The sequence below is a fragment of the Clarias gariepinus genome, chromosome 12 (genome assembly GCF_024256425.1).
Source record: "Clarias gariepinus isolate MV-2021 ecotype Netherlands chromosome 12, CGAR_prim_01v2, whole genome shotgun sequence".
NCBI classification, from domain to species: domain Eukaryota; kingdom Metazoa; phylum Chordata; class Actinopteri; order Siluriformes; family Clariidae; genus Clarias; species Clarias gariepinus.
Window position 1 is genome coordinate 27,656,675 of NC_071111.1, and position 17,360 is coordinate 27,674,034.

General features: G+C 42.1%; 1 protein-coding gene across 1 annotated transcript in view; it reads right to left on the minus strand.

The window, feature by feature from the left end:
• The window catches only part of LOC128534125 (NLR family CARD domain-containing protein 3-like), a 72,289-nt gene that overhangs the window by 25,243 nt on the left and 29,686 nt on the right, over positions 1-17,360 (minus strand). The window contains exons 2-4 of the mRNA XM_053508424.1: positions 12,869-12,985; positions 2,435-2,488; positions 523-2,301 (exon numbers count right to left, since the gene is read on the minus strand). Of these exons, the coding sequence (XP_053364399.1) occupies positions 523-2,301; positions 2,435-2,488; positions 12,869-12,985 (1,950 nt within the window). The remainder of the gene's footprint in view (positions 1-522; positions 2,302-2,434; positions 2,489-12,868; positions 12,986-17,360) is intronic.

Sequence of the window (17,360 nt, forward strand, 5' to 3'; positions counted from 1 at the left end):
ATAGTGGTCATAATAATTCAGTCATAATAATCAAATAGTCATAATAATTTACTACATAACATTTAGTCTTATATACTATTCACATGGGATTAGTATTATCTGGGCATCTAATGTGATTTAGAAATTAACCCCCCCACACACACACATTTATATATGACCCAACCAAATCCTGGCCAAATCACAGAAATGCTGATTCGCACAGGTCTTATATTATCACAGGTCCTTAGTGTTCAGGGAAATATGGTACTGTAGGTCATTTGTGAGGGAATTTTTACTTTTCAAATTACAGACATGACCAATTCACACAGGATTAGGATCACAGGCAAGCTCATTTGTTTGTCTATTTTCTTCAAAAATGATTTTGTTCTTATTTAATTTATATTTTATTCCTTATTTATTTGTAGTAACCCCACCCTGAATCATGTTGAGGTCAAAACATCCCACAAATATTTGTAAAAGTGTTTTCAGTTTCTCTCTTTCTAACACTGTAACAGTAGAACAGTTATTTTTAGCTTTACTTACGTTGCTTTTCTGGATGCTGCAATCACAGGCATCAGCTTCGGAAGAACATCATCTGTTATCTTATCTTCACTGATATATTTACTCAGGTCAAACTCTTCCAGCTCCTGTGCTGATGTCAGTAACACAAACACCAGAGCAGACCACTGTGATGAAGAGAGTTTATTTTGTCTTCCAGATTTCAGGTAGCGTTGGATTTCCTCCTCTAGAGAATTATCACCCAGTTCATTCAGACAGTGGAACAGATTGATGGATTTCTCTGTAGAACGCTCTTCACTGATCTTCCTCTTAATGTACTGAACTGTTTTCTCTGTGCTCTGGGAGCCACTTCCTGTCTGTGTTACTAAGACCTGTAAGAGTTTCTGACTGGACTCCAGTGAGAGACCCAGAAGAAAGCGAAGGAAAAGATCCAGATGTCCAGTCTGACTTTTTAAAGCTTCATCTACAGCACACTTGTGTAAAACTGTTATTTCTTGCTTCTTCTGTTTCGAAGCTTGACTCTTTTTAAGAACATTTTTATTGTCTATCCTGAACATCAGGTGCACATACAGAGCTGCGAGGTGTTCCTGAATGCTCAGATGAACAAAGCAGTACACTTTATTCTGGTGAAGTCCAAACTCCTCTCTAAACATCTGCGTACACACACCTGAGTACACTGCTGCTTCTCTCACATCAATGCCACACTCACTCAGGTCTTCCTCATAGAAGATCAGGTTCCCTTTCTCCAGATGCTCAAAAGCCAGTTGTCCCAGTTTAAGAAGCATTTCTTCATCACTCTCCTGCTTCTTTTTGTACTTTTCTCTTATGATGTTTATCTGAATGATGAGGAAGTGTGTGTACATTTGAGTCAGAGTCTTGGGGATCTCTCCACTCTCTGCTGCTTCACCCAACATTCTCTCTAGAACAGCGGCTGAAATCCAGCAGAAGACTGGGATGTGACACATGATGTAGAGGCTTCTTAATGACTTCAGGTGTGTGATGATGTTATTGGCCAGGCTCTGATCACTGATCCTCTTCCTGAAGTACTCCTCCTTCTGTGGCTCATTGAACCCTCGTACCTCTGTGACTCGATGGACACACTCAGAGGGGATTTGATCAGCTGCTGCAGGTCGGGAGGTGATCCAGATGAGAGCAGAGGGAAGCAGATTCCCTTTGATCAGGTTTATCAGCAGCACAGGCACTGATGCTGATTCAGTTACATCACACACTCTCACTGTGTTCTGGAAATCTAGAGGAAAACGACACTCATCCAGTCCATCAAAAATTAACAGAACCCTTCTGCTGGACATTTCAGTTTCTTTTATTTCTTTAAAAAAGACATGAAGGAGCTCCATTAGACTCAGTTTCTGGTCCTTCATCAAATTCAGATCTCTAAAAGGAAGTGGAAATATGAGATGGACGTCCTGATTTGCTTTCCCTTCAGCCCAGTCCACAATCAACTTCTGCACAGAGACAGTTTTTCCGATGCCAGCGACTCCCTTTGTCAGCACAGATCTGATGGGTTTGTCTTGTTCAGATAAGGACTTAAAGATGTCATTGTATTTGATTGGTGTTTCCTCTGTTGTTGTTCTCCTGGACGCTGCTTCGATCTGTCTCACCTCATGTTCATTATTGACATATCCACTGTCTCCCTCTGTGATGTAGAGCTTTGTGTAGATCTCATTCAGGAGTGTTTGGGTTCCCAGGTTTATTATCACTCCATTCAAGAACTGAAACTTCTTCATTAGATTTAATTTGAATCTAATCTCGAATTCATTTACAGCATCAGATTCTGTGTCGTGTCTGTGAGATGGTGAAGTAGAATGTGGTGAGACATGGGGTCCAATAATTAATCTTTAAGGTCTTATTTTTCTGACTGTTTATCACTAATAAAATATATTCTACTGTATGTTTTCTATTATCTTATCACACTTACCCTGTATCTGTGATGATGTTCTTTGTTAATGTATCTCTTGCCTTCTGTTGAGCACTGTGAACAAAAGTGCAGTTAATAATTTCCACGATATTCTAAATATGGGGTTTAAAGGCAATGTAGTAATACATCTGAATTGAGATGCATGAGGTGCATAAATTATGTCCCCATGATCACCTGGCCCTGAAGGTACTCGAGAGATTTTGTAAAATTCTGGCACTTGGTGATACTATGTCAAATTCCAAATTGCATTTGTAAGTGCACATTAAGAGAGCGCCACATGATGGTGCCATTGCCACTTTGTAATTGCTAAACCAATGCACCAAATTTCCAACATAAACCACGTAACTTTTTTAATTATTTTTAAATAGTGAGTCATAACATTAGTGTCTCACATATTTACTACATAACCTTTAGTCTTATATACTATTCACATGGGATTAGTATTATCTGGGCATCTACACACACACACACACACACACACACACCCTCATCCGCCTCCTTAAAAATACCTTATAGCATTTTAATGCAGCTTCTATATTCTAAATATGGGGTTTAAAGGCAATGTAGTAATACATCTGAATTGAGATGCATGAGGTGCATAAATTCATATAAGTAGATTAAAATGTCTTTATAATCATTATAGATTTTCCTGCTCTGCATGGTCCTTATGAATTTTGTCAACCAGAGAGTAAGTTTACTGTAACTAACCAGGCATAAATTCCTGTTAAACCTTCATTCTGTGCAAAAATACATTCCAAAGTTCAGCCAATATGAAACTTTTGCAGTCCCAATTATCAAGTAAAACTTTCTTTCTGCAGGGGCAAATAAATTCACTAGTCCTAGTTCAAACTAATGAAATAATCTGTCCTGGACGCAAAGAAAAAAGTTTTTCTTAAACATTTTTTTTTAAAGAAGGACCTTAAACCACTGTCTCCTCCCTCTGTACTTTCCTGGTCCATATCACAATGTCAATATCATCGTGGTTCCAATTCATGCAGTGATGTGGAATGCCACTATGAGATAAAACACTGGTCCTTATAACAAACAGATCCGCAGAAGTCCAAGGTGAGGGTGTATAAATTCCGCAAACTGAGAGTCTTATGTGCTAAAATAAAAATATTGAGTTTAAGTGATGTTATGAACAGTCATGTGTCAAATTTAATAATCTACTTTAAACAGGGAGTGTATTTGGCTGACGTTGAAAGAAGTACAATTTGGCATAAACAAGTCGTAAGATACTCAACCTTACAAAATTTTATTTCCTTGTATTAATAAGTTAGACAGAGAGCTCTGCTGTACAGACAGACAGACATGTACGTGGGCTTTAACCTGAAATAATATTAATATTTCTGATGACATTAAAGGTATTGTAGCGTTTTTCATTGCTACGAAGGGACTTGGAGAGACGAGTGAGCTTCCTTGCTGCCCAATGCAAATGGCTGGGAGTATTTTATTCATCACGGCACAAAAACAGCATAAACTACACAGTCAACAATCACTAAACACAGATCAACAGGACACACTTCTAACTCACACACACACCCTGGCCGAAGCCACTAACCCAACCACCTTTCCTCGACAGGGTGAACACCTAACAACCCCTCCCGCAAAGCATGATGGTTACTAGTCCAAACCCCACCCACGCCACACTGCCCCCACCTGAGCTGTGACCGTCCCCGGTCACGATGGCGAACTCAGTCCTGGAAGCGTGACGGTGGTCGGCGCTGGCGTTGTGAACGCCGGAGTCTTTTTGCGGGGGAAGGAGGGCCGCTACTCTCTCCCTGAGGCGGACCGGCCTCCACAGAGTTCGAGGTCTCGCTGGCGTTGGGCTGGTAGGGTGCGAGACGGTCCCGGTGGACTACATCAGAGAGCTGGCCGATTACCGTACAGGGGCCCACCCAGTGAGACATGAGCTTAGGCGAGAGCCCCCTTTTCCTTCCGGGAGAATACACCCAAACCTGCTCCCCAGTAGCAAAGTCTCGCCCTCGGCTGTGAGTGTCATACACGCAGCGCTGTTTAACACCGGCGTCCGCCAAGTGTCTACGCGCCAACTCATGGACACGGAACAGTTTGTCTTTTAACGAACAAAAATAATCCAACCCCGGCTTCGTGGGTAAATCCACTTGTGGAGGGGGGCCAAACACAAGGTCCACAGGCGTGCGCAACTCGCGCCTGAACATTAACGCAGCTGGCGTCAGCTGAGAGGACTCCTGCACTGCTGTGCGATATGCCCACAGCACGAGAGGCAAATGTTCGTCCCAATCCTTCTGCTAGTCGCTGGTCAGCACGGCGAGTTGGGTGGAGAGCGTCCGATTGAACCGCTCCACGAGGCCGTCACTTTGTGGATGAAGGGGCGTGGTGCGGGTCTTTTTCACCCCGAGGCGCTCACACACCACCTCATCCACCAGCACTCGGGCGGTGGTGGAAGCGCTCTGGTCAGGCTCAGCAAACGTCTCTGGCCACTTGGTGAAGTAGTCCATGGCCACTAGCACATACCGGTTCCCGTGATCGGAAATGGGAAACGGCCCGAGAATGTCCACGCCCATACGCTCCATAAATGCCCCCACCCGAAAGTCTTGCAGGGGTGCTCGCGAGCGCTGGGTAGGGCCCTTCTTGGCCGTGCAGACGTCGCATCTGTGAACAAAGAGTTCACTATCCGTGTGGCAGCCCGGCCAGTAGAAACGAGCGCGCAACCGCCACAGTGTTTTAGTGACTCCAAAGTGTCCCGCGCCCGCGTGCCCATGGACCATCCCTAACACACGTGCCTGCAGAGTCCGCGGCACCAGCAGCTGAAAAGATTTGCCAGTGCCGCACGGTCGTTCCCAGTGGCGGTAAAGTAAGCCCCCCCGCAACGCGAGTCGATTAAACTGCGAGTGGAGGGCTTTTTCCTCTTGTCCCAGGTGAGCGACCGCGGCATAATCCGGTCTCTGGCCAGCGTTAACCCAACCTAGTACCCGATGCAGCGCCGGATCCTTTTCCTGCTCGGCAATCAGCTGATCACAGTCCATCTGCGGCACAGGCGGAACGACTACAGGTGATGATTTAGGCGACGCAGTAACTCGGCTGCACGCCGGCTCTGTCGGCTGATTATTGACGGGGGCTCCGGAGGACTGCGCAGGGAGAATGTTCTGATTCACGGGGGTCGGAGAGTGTTCGATGTCGCGACAACCCACGCGCTCTTCAACCCGCTTGCAGTGCCGACAACACTCTTTGCTACACGGCCGGCGGAATAAAGCATCGGCGTTAGCATGCAGTTTTTCCGCTCGGTGCTGAACGGTAAAATTATAATCCTGCAACCGCTCGAGCCAGCGCGCTAACTGCCCCTCGGGCTCTTTAAAACTAAGCAGCCACCCCAGCGAAGCGTGATCGGTCCGCAGCGAGAAGGATTGCCCATATAAATACGGCCTAAAATGTTTAAGGGCCGTGACGACCGCTAACAGCTCGCGCCGCGTGACGCAGTAATTTTTCTCCGGTCCAGACAACGCGCGGCTGAAGTAGGCGATAGCACGCTCTTTACCCTCGGAAACCTGAGACAGGAAAGCCCCTAGCCCTACATCACTTGCGTCCGTGTCAAGGATAAACCTTTCGCGACGCGTCAGGATATCCGAGAACGGGCGACGTGACCAGAGCTTCCCGTAACCGAGTGAAAGCGCGCGCATGCACCCTGTCCCAGCAAAACGACTGATTCTTTTTCATGAGCCCGTGCAGCAGACTAGCGATCGTGGCAAAATCCTTCACGAACCGACGATAGTACGAGGCTAACCCGAGGAAGGTGCGTAGCTGCGACACGTTTAACGGTGCAGGCCAATTCTGTACCGCAGCAATTTTGGCTGGATTGGTGGCAATCCCTTGAGCGCTAATCACGTGTCCCAGAAACACGGTCTCTTGCCGCAACAGCTGGCACTTTTTCGGGTTAAGCCGCAAATTCGCCCGCCGGATAGCCAAAAATACCTCCCGTAGGTTAGCTAGCGCGACCTCAAACTCCTTGCTGTGCACCAGTAAATCGTCCAGGTAGACGACACAACGATTGCGAGGAATGTCGGCCAACACTTTCTCCATTAACCGTTCGAACGTAGCTGGAGCGTTACATAGGCCGAACGGCATGCGCCGGAATTGCCATAGCCCTTGCCCGATCGAGAACGCGGTTTTAGGTCGCGCTTCCAGGGCGAGCTCTACTTGCCAGTACCCGCTACGCAGATCTAACGAGCTAAACCACGCCGAGCCCGCAACGTGTTCCAGCGCATCATCTATTCGCGACAACGGATAAGAATCTTTGCGCGTTACCTCGTTCAACCGCCGGTAATCGACACAAAACCGCCATGATTCGTCCTTTTTACGCACCAACACAACCGGTGAAGACCACGGCCCGGACGCTGGCTCTATGATGCCCGAGTCGGCCATCTGACGCAGCTTCTGCTTGGTGATAGCTCGTTTAGCTAAGGGAAGGCGTCTCGGATGTAATCGAACAGGAGCTGCGTTACCCGTATCAATCGTGTGCTGCACCAAATTAGTATGTGTGCACTCGCGCTTATCTACCGCGAAAATGTCCGCGAACTCGTGTAAAAGGGACTTCACTGTGTCGGTCTGTGTCTGACTTAGCCCCATGCTGCTACGCTGCATAAGCTCGGCCATTATTCTCGCTCGGTCTGCTACCGGATGTTTACATGGCGCGTCCACCGGAAGTTCCGCCCCCCTGGTGCACGCTACTAACGTCCGGCTGCGCTTTGGGAACTAGCAACCTGGCTAACCCGAAGTTACCATGTAACGTTCCGTCAGCGAGATTCAGTACCGCACCCCACCTTTCCAAAATGTCCAACCCCAAGATACAATCATCCTCAATTCCTGCCACAAAGAATGGATGAGAAAGACTGATTGCACCTACTTGTATTCGCACAGTGCGACAGGCCCGTATCTCCAAATAGCTCCCCGACACGGTGTGAATGGTCAAGGCTGGGGCCGGCAGCATACAACCGCGCTCGCCCTGTTTAATTACTCCCCAGCGCAGCAGCGAAACTGTAGAGCCGGTGTCCACGAGCGCCCGTAGCGAAACGTTGTCCAGGCCACAATTCACGTAGACGCCAGCGCGATTTCCTACGCGTCCTGACCGGAAGTTGGGCCCGGCAGTTGGGGAAACAGGGACGGCTGTGGGAGGCGGCTTCCCCGCAGCTAGTTGTAACGGCTGCTGGGGTACGCTGTCCTCAGGCCTGAGAACTTTGCAGCAGTAGTCCGGCGGTCCTTGGCCTCTGCGTCGTCCCGGAATCTCGGATGCTGAGTCGAGGCCTAGCCGCGACGGGTAGCCCTGTCCCCGGCTAGATTCACCTACCGAGCGGCCCCGAGCCACGGGCAAACGCTCGGCTCTTTCGCTGCGGTGTTCTGCCATGATGGCCTCGGCACGCTCGGCTTCGCGTAGCGCCTCAGACAGGGAAGCTGGTGCCGCTAACCGGATGTGCTTGCGGAGCCGCGACGGCCGGATTCCCCGCAGGAACGCACGGCGAGCTAGCTCTTCCTGCTGAACGGGCCCGAATTCCGGGTAGCCCCGGCGTGCGAGAGATCTCAAGTCCATGGTGAACGCCCCCAGTGGCTCGGAGGCACTCCGCTCGTGGGTCGCTAGCTCTTCGCACGCGGCCTCCTGACGGTCACCTGCGCCGAACTGGAAGTGGAGCGACTCCCGCAGCTTCGCCCAGTCCTTCCTCTCATCCGCCCGGAGGTCTTCCAACGACTGGAGCGCCTCACCCTCTAGCGAGAGGGCCACCTGGACAGCTGTTTCCGCCGGGGACCAGCCCGCAAAGTCGGCGGCTAGCTCCACCTGGGCGATGAATGCGTGGGGCTCGACAGCGCCATTGTAGGACAGCAGGTGCAGCTGCAGGTCGCCTCGCCGGCTAACGGCGCACGGAGCTGTAGCTTGCTCCGGGGTGCGCTCGAACCCGTTACTCTCCATCCCACTTCTGACACCAATTGTAGCGTTTTTCATTGCTACGAAGGGACTTGGAGAGACGAGTGAGCTTCCTTGCTGCCCAATGCAAATGGCTGGAAGTATTTTTTTCATCACGGCACAAAAACAGCATAAACTACACAGTCAACAATCACTAAACACAGATCAACAGGACACACTTCTAACTCACACACACACCCTGGCCGAAGCCACTAACCCAACCACCTTTCCTCGACAGGGTGAACACCTACAGTAACAACCCCTCCCGCAAAGCATGATGGTTACTAGTCCAAACCCCACCCACGCCACAGTATCAATGATTCGGTACTAACTCTAGTGATATAATATTTAGATTTTTTTTTTATTTTTTAGTTCCACAGTGGGTGCCTCGGAGTATTATCTGTCTAGATCCAAAATGCTTTGTGATAAAATTTTAATTAACATTTTACACTCTTTATTGGTATTTAAGTCACAAGATTATATTTAACCTCTCAGAAAAACAATTTGTAAACTATATCCATATTAGTTAATAAAAAACTGCAGAATTTCTCATTGTAATGCAAAATGGGTTATGTAATTTTTTAATGTCTCAAAAAGATATCACAAATAAGTGATATACAGTAAGACAGCTCAGATCTTCTGAAAAGATTACTGATGTATGTTCAGAAAACATTTCTTGCAAAGTGGAAACCATTATGATTAAGAGCTTAAACATTTGATAAGACTAAGCCCTGTGTGTGTGTGTGTGTGTGTGTGTGTATACTGTGTAATGTATACAGTACAGTATAAACTGTTAAAGTTAAAAAACCTTTAACTCTTTTAACAGGACCATTATTATTTTTTTTTTATTTCAAAGTATAGTTAAACCTTGGATTGCAAACACTATTTGTCCTGTAAGCATGCTTGTACTGTATATCAAAATACTTGCATATTAAAGTGAATTTCTTCATAAGAAATAATGGAAACTCATTTAACAACTTAAAATGTATTTTTAAATTGTGTTTGTCTTGCGAAACGTCGCAGACCTAGTTACATACAATCCAGGGTTCCACTGTTTGAGACTAACAAGACTTTCATTAACGCAATTTATATTAGCCAACCTGAAACATACATAGGGCCTGCAATTCAACACAATGAAAGGACACACGCTAAACATGTGAGAAACATGTATGGGAATATTGTTTGGTCAATTAGTAAGACTGAAAAGAATAAGCTGCTATGATAATTCCCAAAATCTTTTGCTTCTCTTTGTAGGGATAAACAGGGTTACCCCAAAAGCAGCAGGAAGCTTAACCCAGGCAAAAGGGGGAAGACAGTTTTACAACTTCACTCCAAGGGTGTAAATCAGCAAGCAAGCTGTTGAATAAGGACAAGACAGTTTCACAACCCTTTTTGACTCACGTGCAGACCTCCAGAGCACATGTCTTTGCTCAAGAGCCAAAATAATCGTGTAAGGTGTTCCAGTAAGGGGAATATTAAATTTTACACAGTATATATGCCTATTTAGGATGTTCAATGTCTTTATGTTGTGTTCAACATGTTTATCCTGAACTTAGGAAGTGCAATCAACATGTATAACCCCTCTCTGTAGATGAAGGTATTTATGAGTATACAAGGTATGTCATGTTTGGAATTTAATAAATGCTTGTTCAATTCAAAGAACATTGATGTGTATGAAATGTTGAAAGTATGAACAGGGTTAATACACTTTATCAAAGGTACTAAAACTACAACTGGATGTTCCACATGACAGACCAAACGTTGGGTTATTGTATGCATGATATGGTATGGATGCAACAGGTATGGCTAAGCCCCGCAACCACATCTGATTGGGACAAACACCCATGGGACGTACTGACTCAACGGAGTCAAAACCCCAAGGTCTGAGCTCTTTGGGCTCTTTCGCCCTCGTACTTCTCGCTGAGACTCTTCAGGCTCTTTAGAGCTCTTTGAACTTTCGGCACTCCGGCTCTTCGCCATCGTCCTTTTGCCTCTGCACAACCAAGTGACCGAGTCATCCGTTCTCCAAAAACTCTCAACAAAACTTTAGGCCAAAATGCCAAAGTCTTGCAGCAAAGAAATCCTCAGAAAAACATTCCAGAGCACCGCGAATATTACATTACCATGCTCATAATTGATAAATATCAGATTTTGTATTATCATTGTTGGCCATGGGATAAAAAGAATTGGTAAAATACACTGATTCGAGCTAGACGCTGGACGGATAGAAGATGAAGTGCAGGTTATAAGTTTAATCAGTTTAATAAAATCAACCCGTATCCTTAAAGATTTGATTCACCTCTGACAAAAAGCTGAAACCCTACACCTTATAGCAACAAAAAAAAACCAACAATGTATATTTTCTTTACCAAATAAAGCTAACGTACATTGTGATGACTGGGAGTTGTTGCTAATCTTATTTAGAAGCATGAAATGAACAAATGAACAAAGATGTGGGCTTCAAAAGTTATCAATTTAGTTAGGAGTTTTCTTGTTTGAAACTTTTCGGCAGTTTTTAAAGGCATTTAAGTCATGTCCTGTAGATGTCAGAGCTTTGATAATGGAAGTTTTTTATTTATATTCATCAGCACAGAAGATTTATTGGCAGAGTGCTTTAGTTGTATAAGCCTACCTGCATTAACTTGTACACACTAAAAAACGCTGGGTTGTTTTTTCTACCCAAATGCTGGGTTGCCTCTGTTGGGTCATTTTTTCTGGGTTATTTACAGAGAGTTGGGTAGTTTTTGTGTAACCCAGCTGCTGGGTTGAAGTTTGATTGGCTCCTCCCCCAAAGTTCACCGGTATATTCAGTGGCTGTCAGTCAGAGCTTTGTGTCTTCTCTCTTGAGCGCTGATGACGGTTCATCCTCCTCGTGCATTTAAGGTAAAATGACGTTAAATACAATGTCTGTATACACATGTTCACTCACCTAAGTCACATATGACTGAAAAATTATTACTATATGTGAGATTTATTACTGGTACCGTGTTAAGGTTACACTTAAACTTTCAGGCTGGTCTGAGGTAAGATAATTTAGCTGACAATAGCTGCTAGCCCAAGAACCCCACCTGTGTATGAAAAAAACGGATAAGATGTCTGAGCTTTTTATCTTTCTCTGTAGAATGTTTGCAGGGTGACAAAGATGGTGAAGTGATGAATGAACGCTTAACTGTAGCGCTAGCATGACGCATGCATTTAGTTAGGTTGCTAGCGTTAGCAACCACATTAACTAGTCTGACTTAAAAAATATATTAAGGAGCTTTATCCTAAAAGCCATGCTTATTTTGCTGTTTTATTTTACTGCAGGTAGTAGCTGTCTCCATGTTTTTGTTTTAGTTACCTATAAATAGATAGGGTATAAAAAGATAGGGTATCTTAATGGACAGTTTGTCAGTTTTTATTTAGTATAAATCCTATTACACACTAATTTGATAGTCTTATTCAGCCTAATCTTTGCTATTCAACAACATTTTTTACATTCTTTTTTTTTCATTCTTTCTAAAGTTGGAACCAACATGGTGGAATACCTTCAGCAGGCTGAAGTGTCAAGGCCGTACCCCTACTGTACATCCTGACGTTGGGAGATAATGACCAGCGCTGCTCTCAGGCATTCGTCATTCTGGTGGGACAGGCTCTGGAGCAATGCACACTACAGTGCTTCAAGGCATTTTATATTTTTGACATTAACTATCCAAAGCAGTGTGCTCCTGTATAGGACTTTTTGTAATGTTGCTATGAAATAGCGAGGCCTACTTGAAAAGTCATAGACAGTGTATGTATGTTAAAACGGAACCAGGACTGGATAGTTTTGTTCTGCAGAAAAGATATCTAATGTCACAGAGAGATCCTGCTCTGTAGAAGCTGCCTCAGCCTATTTGTGTTATTACTCCATTCTGCCCTTGTGAGTAATAGTATAGTAATGATGTCGCTGTTGATTATCTGCTCTTGTGCTTTTGAAAAATAAATGTTTTTTCTATGATCATTTAATAAGATGTTGTTTATTGCATATATGTACTGTATGGTTTGCAAAAAAAAAAACTTGGAAGTTTTTCTTTGTAATCTTTTTCTACTTTTTTGTCTTTCGGCTGACCAGCCTAAGGCATTTTCAATGAGGGACTGATGTACCTCTAGAAGATTCTTTTGGCTTGGTGTACTGTCAGTCTTTAAATTGTGCTGAGCGGTAATCTAAGCTACCGTATGATGACAGAACACACAACAAGCAAAATGTTTTTGACAGTTAAGCCATATTAAGAAATATAATTTTTAAACATCACAAAACAGCATGTCCAACCAAGTGGCATTTATTTTAAAGATACCACAAACACATCTTTAATCGAAAACAATATAAGTAAGACAAAAAAAAATATTTGGACACTTAATAGTTCCTTCATTAAAGATAACTGTTATGGTGTTTTAGTATTAAATTTCTCATCCTATTTATCTGGATAAATTTCCCTTTAACTGTGACTTCAGCAGTGACATTAACAGTGAGGAGACGTTACCTGTGTAGAGGTGAGGAGTCTCCAGCTTTAAAAACAATAGGACGATCCATAGACGCATCACTCTTCATGGAGATACAGCTGGGTGCTGCTGATTCTGATCTCTCTCCCTGGAGTTTACTGCACAACATTATTTAAACTTATTAATTTATTGAGAGATAAATTTTACTTGCAATCAACAGAATCAATGTTATGGTGAGTATTACTTTGTCCATAATAGTGACCACTTTACTATTTACACTTTTACATTACTTCTACCTTTGTTTATCAGTGTCAAGATCAGCAGTCTCCATCTTTGAATATTAGTAAAGTATCTAGGGAGTCCTAAAATATCACAGTCCTGGAAAGCACAAACACAAACGTGTAGTTAAAGTTCCACACAATCATTTTCACAACTTTGCCCTAAAGAACATTTGGCCAAATCTGTGTTACTAAACTGAATAATCACCTTGACAGACCTTTGAAATTCACCAAACATACATACACTACTAATGTCTAAACATAGACAGGCATGTGCAGTACTAATTGGGCTGTAAAAGTATTAGATAATTAAACCTGCTGTATTAATTCGAGCTGTTACTCTAAAAACAGAACGAAAGCTACAGAGGAGCACACCTTCTGCTGATGAAATAATAATAATAATAATAATAATATAAACTAAAACATGTGATGAAGTTATGTAGTTGTCTGAGTGTCCAAAATGCACTAGTGCTACTTTTTCATTATTTTTATGTATTAAAGTTAATATTCTATTTATGTTTAACAACTTTTAATTTTATTTACATTAAAATAGAAAAAGGTGACTTTTAATTTTATACGAGAGAGTAGAAAGTCCTGTGCAGACAACACATTTCTTTTCTTTAGTTTAATTAATGTTTTTGTTGGAAGAAAAAAAAAAACAGAAGAATTGTAGGAGAAAATTGTGATCTCAATTCCCATGGAGAAAAATCGTGATTTACATCTTGTTAAGCATCATGAGGCCCTACATTCAGTCCTCTAGTGCTTTAGTCACCACTTGGTCCAGAGTGATGGCTAACAGAGTCCAACTATAGCACCTACTGTACAGTAACTACCCCATGGATAATAGCACTGAATTTGGGACTTAATGGTAAATCTGTTAATTACTGTCCAACTGAATTACTGTATAATTCAGCTATTTTATAAAACCTTTATTCTAAAATGCATGAAGAATGACATTGAAAAAAATCTAAATATTTAAAAGTGTTACACTTGTCAGTCAGTTAAGTTACAACTTGGTACTGTTAGTGACAAATTAATTTATAGTGGTACATTCAATATGAAATGTAAGAAAATGTTTAATGTTATTACAATAATTTTCAGGTCATGTGACCTCTCACTCACTCACTTATTCCCTATATCGCTTATCCTTTACAGGGTCACGAGGCCTGGAGCCTATTCCAGAGCACTCAGGTCACAAGGCAGGGTACACCCTGGACAGGGTGTCAATCCATCACAGGGCACACACACACTAAATCTCACACTACGGAGAATTTGGAAATTGCAATTATCCTTTTACATATGACATTAGACTAAAATATATGCAAATTCCACTCACATAAGGCGCAACCTGACCTGTCCGACCCGGTGGTGTGAGACCACAGTGCTATTTGTTTAAAATCAGTTGAAAAATGTGTAGCTGAATGTTCTACAGAAAACACAATCACTCACTCACTCATCTTCTATACCGCTTTATCTTGTGTTCAGGGTCGCAGGGACCTGGAGCCTATCCCAGCAGGCTTAGGGCACATGGCAGGGGACACCCTGGACAGGGTGCCAATCCATTGCAGGGCACACACACATACACACTCATTCACACACTCATTTAAACACTGCGGGCAATTTGAGAACGTCAATTAACCTAACATGCATATCTTTGGACTGTTGGAGGACACCGGACTACCCTGAGGTAACCCACCAAGCACGGGGAGAACATACAAACTCCATGCACACAGAGATGGGAATCGAACCTGGCCGGGATCAAACCCGGACCCTGGAGGTGCAAGGCGACAGTGCTAACCAAGAACACAATTAATAATATATTGTATAAAACTATCAATTGTATATTAATACATTTTTTAAACGTGTGACCACATGTTTTGCTGATGTGAATAAAATTAGGTTATTGAATAATATTATTTGGCATATTTTCTATAATTATTTGATAGAAATCTTAGCATTCCAGGCCATGTGATCTATTATTTTAAAAGTAATTTTGTACATTGGATATTATGACTTTGAACATTTTCATTAATAGTTTGTGACAGAAGTAAAACATTTACAGTCATGTGACCTGCTGGTATACAGTATAATATATTTTAAAATGTGTGACTATTTGTCTTGCAGAGGGCACACAGCTTTTATGTTTTTACGAACCAGTTGTCACAACCTGTCACGCATATTTTCAGAGTTCTAATTTCTATTAGACATTTTTTGTTCTGTAAATGTGTCCTGAATTCATAAAACCCTGCCAGGGAAATCTTGACTTCACCAACAGAGAGGAACGTTTAAACCAATCAACCCTCATAAACCAGTTCTCTAAAATACCTGGTTGCCATGGATGTGTTATGTGAGGACGTCACTGCAGACACTTGCAGAGGGCGGGTACGACACACCTAAAGATTATGTCAGTGCTGCATTGTGATTTGTGACCTGACAGACAGGAAATTCAGGAAGTGTAGAATAACAGCATTGTACTGTAATTACCCATAATCCACTTCATGTATAGTTCTGTTTAAAAATATTTCACATATTTACACTTCCATTTTTTATTTTAATTTTAAAGTAAAAAACTTTTTGTTTTGTCATTTGTATAGTACTTTGATAACTTATGTTAATTTATGGTTGTTTATTTATGGTATTAATTTGTTTTGTCTCAGCTAGGCGGCTAATACAAACTTAAATAATTCCTTTGACTATGTAAAGCTGCTTTGCGGCAATGAAAATTGCTAAAAGCGCTATACAAATAAAATTGAATTGAATTGAATTGAATTAATTAGGTGCCTTAGGTAGATAGTTAGTTTTGTTAATTTATGTTGTTAAATTATCTTGTATGTATGTAGCACCTTGGTCCAGGAGGAACCTTGTTTCGTTTCGCTGTGTACTGAACTGTATATGGTTGAAATGACAATAAAAGCCTACATGACTTGACTTGACTATACAGTGAAAAAAACAACAACAACTAAACAGTCTTGTCTTTTTCTTTTCTTTTTCACGAAGACATCATCTGTCAGTAAATTACATTACAATTGTATAAAAGTGAATCCTTTCCAATATCAGCCTTCCACATACAGCAATGTGTAACTTTGTACTTTGTCTTGATAAACGTGGTACAGACAGTGCATTTTCAATCACTTTTATTGAATATTATCCATAGATTTCCATAGGAAATCCACTCCATTGTGTTGCGTTGTTTGCACGAATTGTTTTAAGAAGATCAGTTACAGGTTAATGTTAATGTTCAGGATGTTAATGTTAATGTTCAAGAAATGTTTAAACCAAGCGACTTAAAAACTGTATAATGGATATTACTGAATATTTTGACTTATGCATTTAGTGGGGGCCCTCTGATCATCATTGAGTAATTATTTATTCAACCTTTGACCCCTGTGCGTTACTTTTATTTTGCTGTCTCAGGGTAACATTGTGTTATTAACGTAGAAAATGTGGGGGGAAAAATCATGTTTCTAAAATAATACTTTTATTATATTTCCACAAAAAAAATTAAACAAAACCATAATGGTCAGATATTAGGTTTAGACATTAACACATTAACAAGGAACCACTTAATTGATTACTTATGATCTCTGAAACGAATCAGTTGATCTCAAAACCCAATATATTCTAATATACAGAATATACTTTCATTTCAATAACATCCAGGTCATGCACTGTAAAATTGCTTTAAAATCTGCTCACTGTGATCACATGTCCTTTTACTTTTCAGATTTATTTAAAATTTTAATAGAAACATTACCATTTATTATTTTTAATTAGTTATTTGGGGCAATATTAAACATAAACATTGCTTTAGATGTACAGTATTGTCCCGGAGTTACATTACAGATAATTTTCATCATAATATTTTATTTTTAAAACTATTGTAAGAAGTGCAGCACATTACAGTATGTTGTCTGGTAGAGTATTGTTACTTTTACAGAAACAGCAAAAACCTGACAATACCTGTTTCAGGTTGTACCTATACACTGTACACGCATTACACATTTCATCATCTGAGTTTTACACAAGTTTTATTTACAAATATCTGCAATGTTCATATATAAAGTCATTAGTAATAAATAAATCTCTTACCTTTAGTCACCCGTCCCTGTTGGGTTACATAAATATCTCTCTTTCTCCTTTAAATATTGTATTTCAACTTTTTCAACGCTTCCACGACATAGAGTCGAGGCTGAAACACTTTCACTTCAGGAAAAATGATTCATTACAGGTGAGGAGTCATTCGGGAAACTGGAGT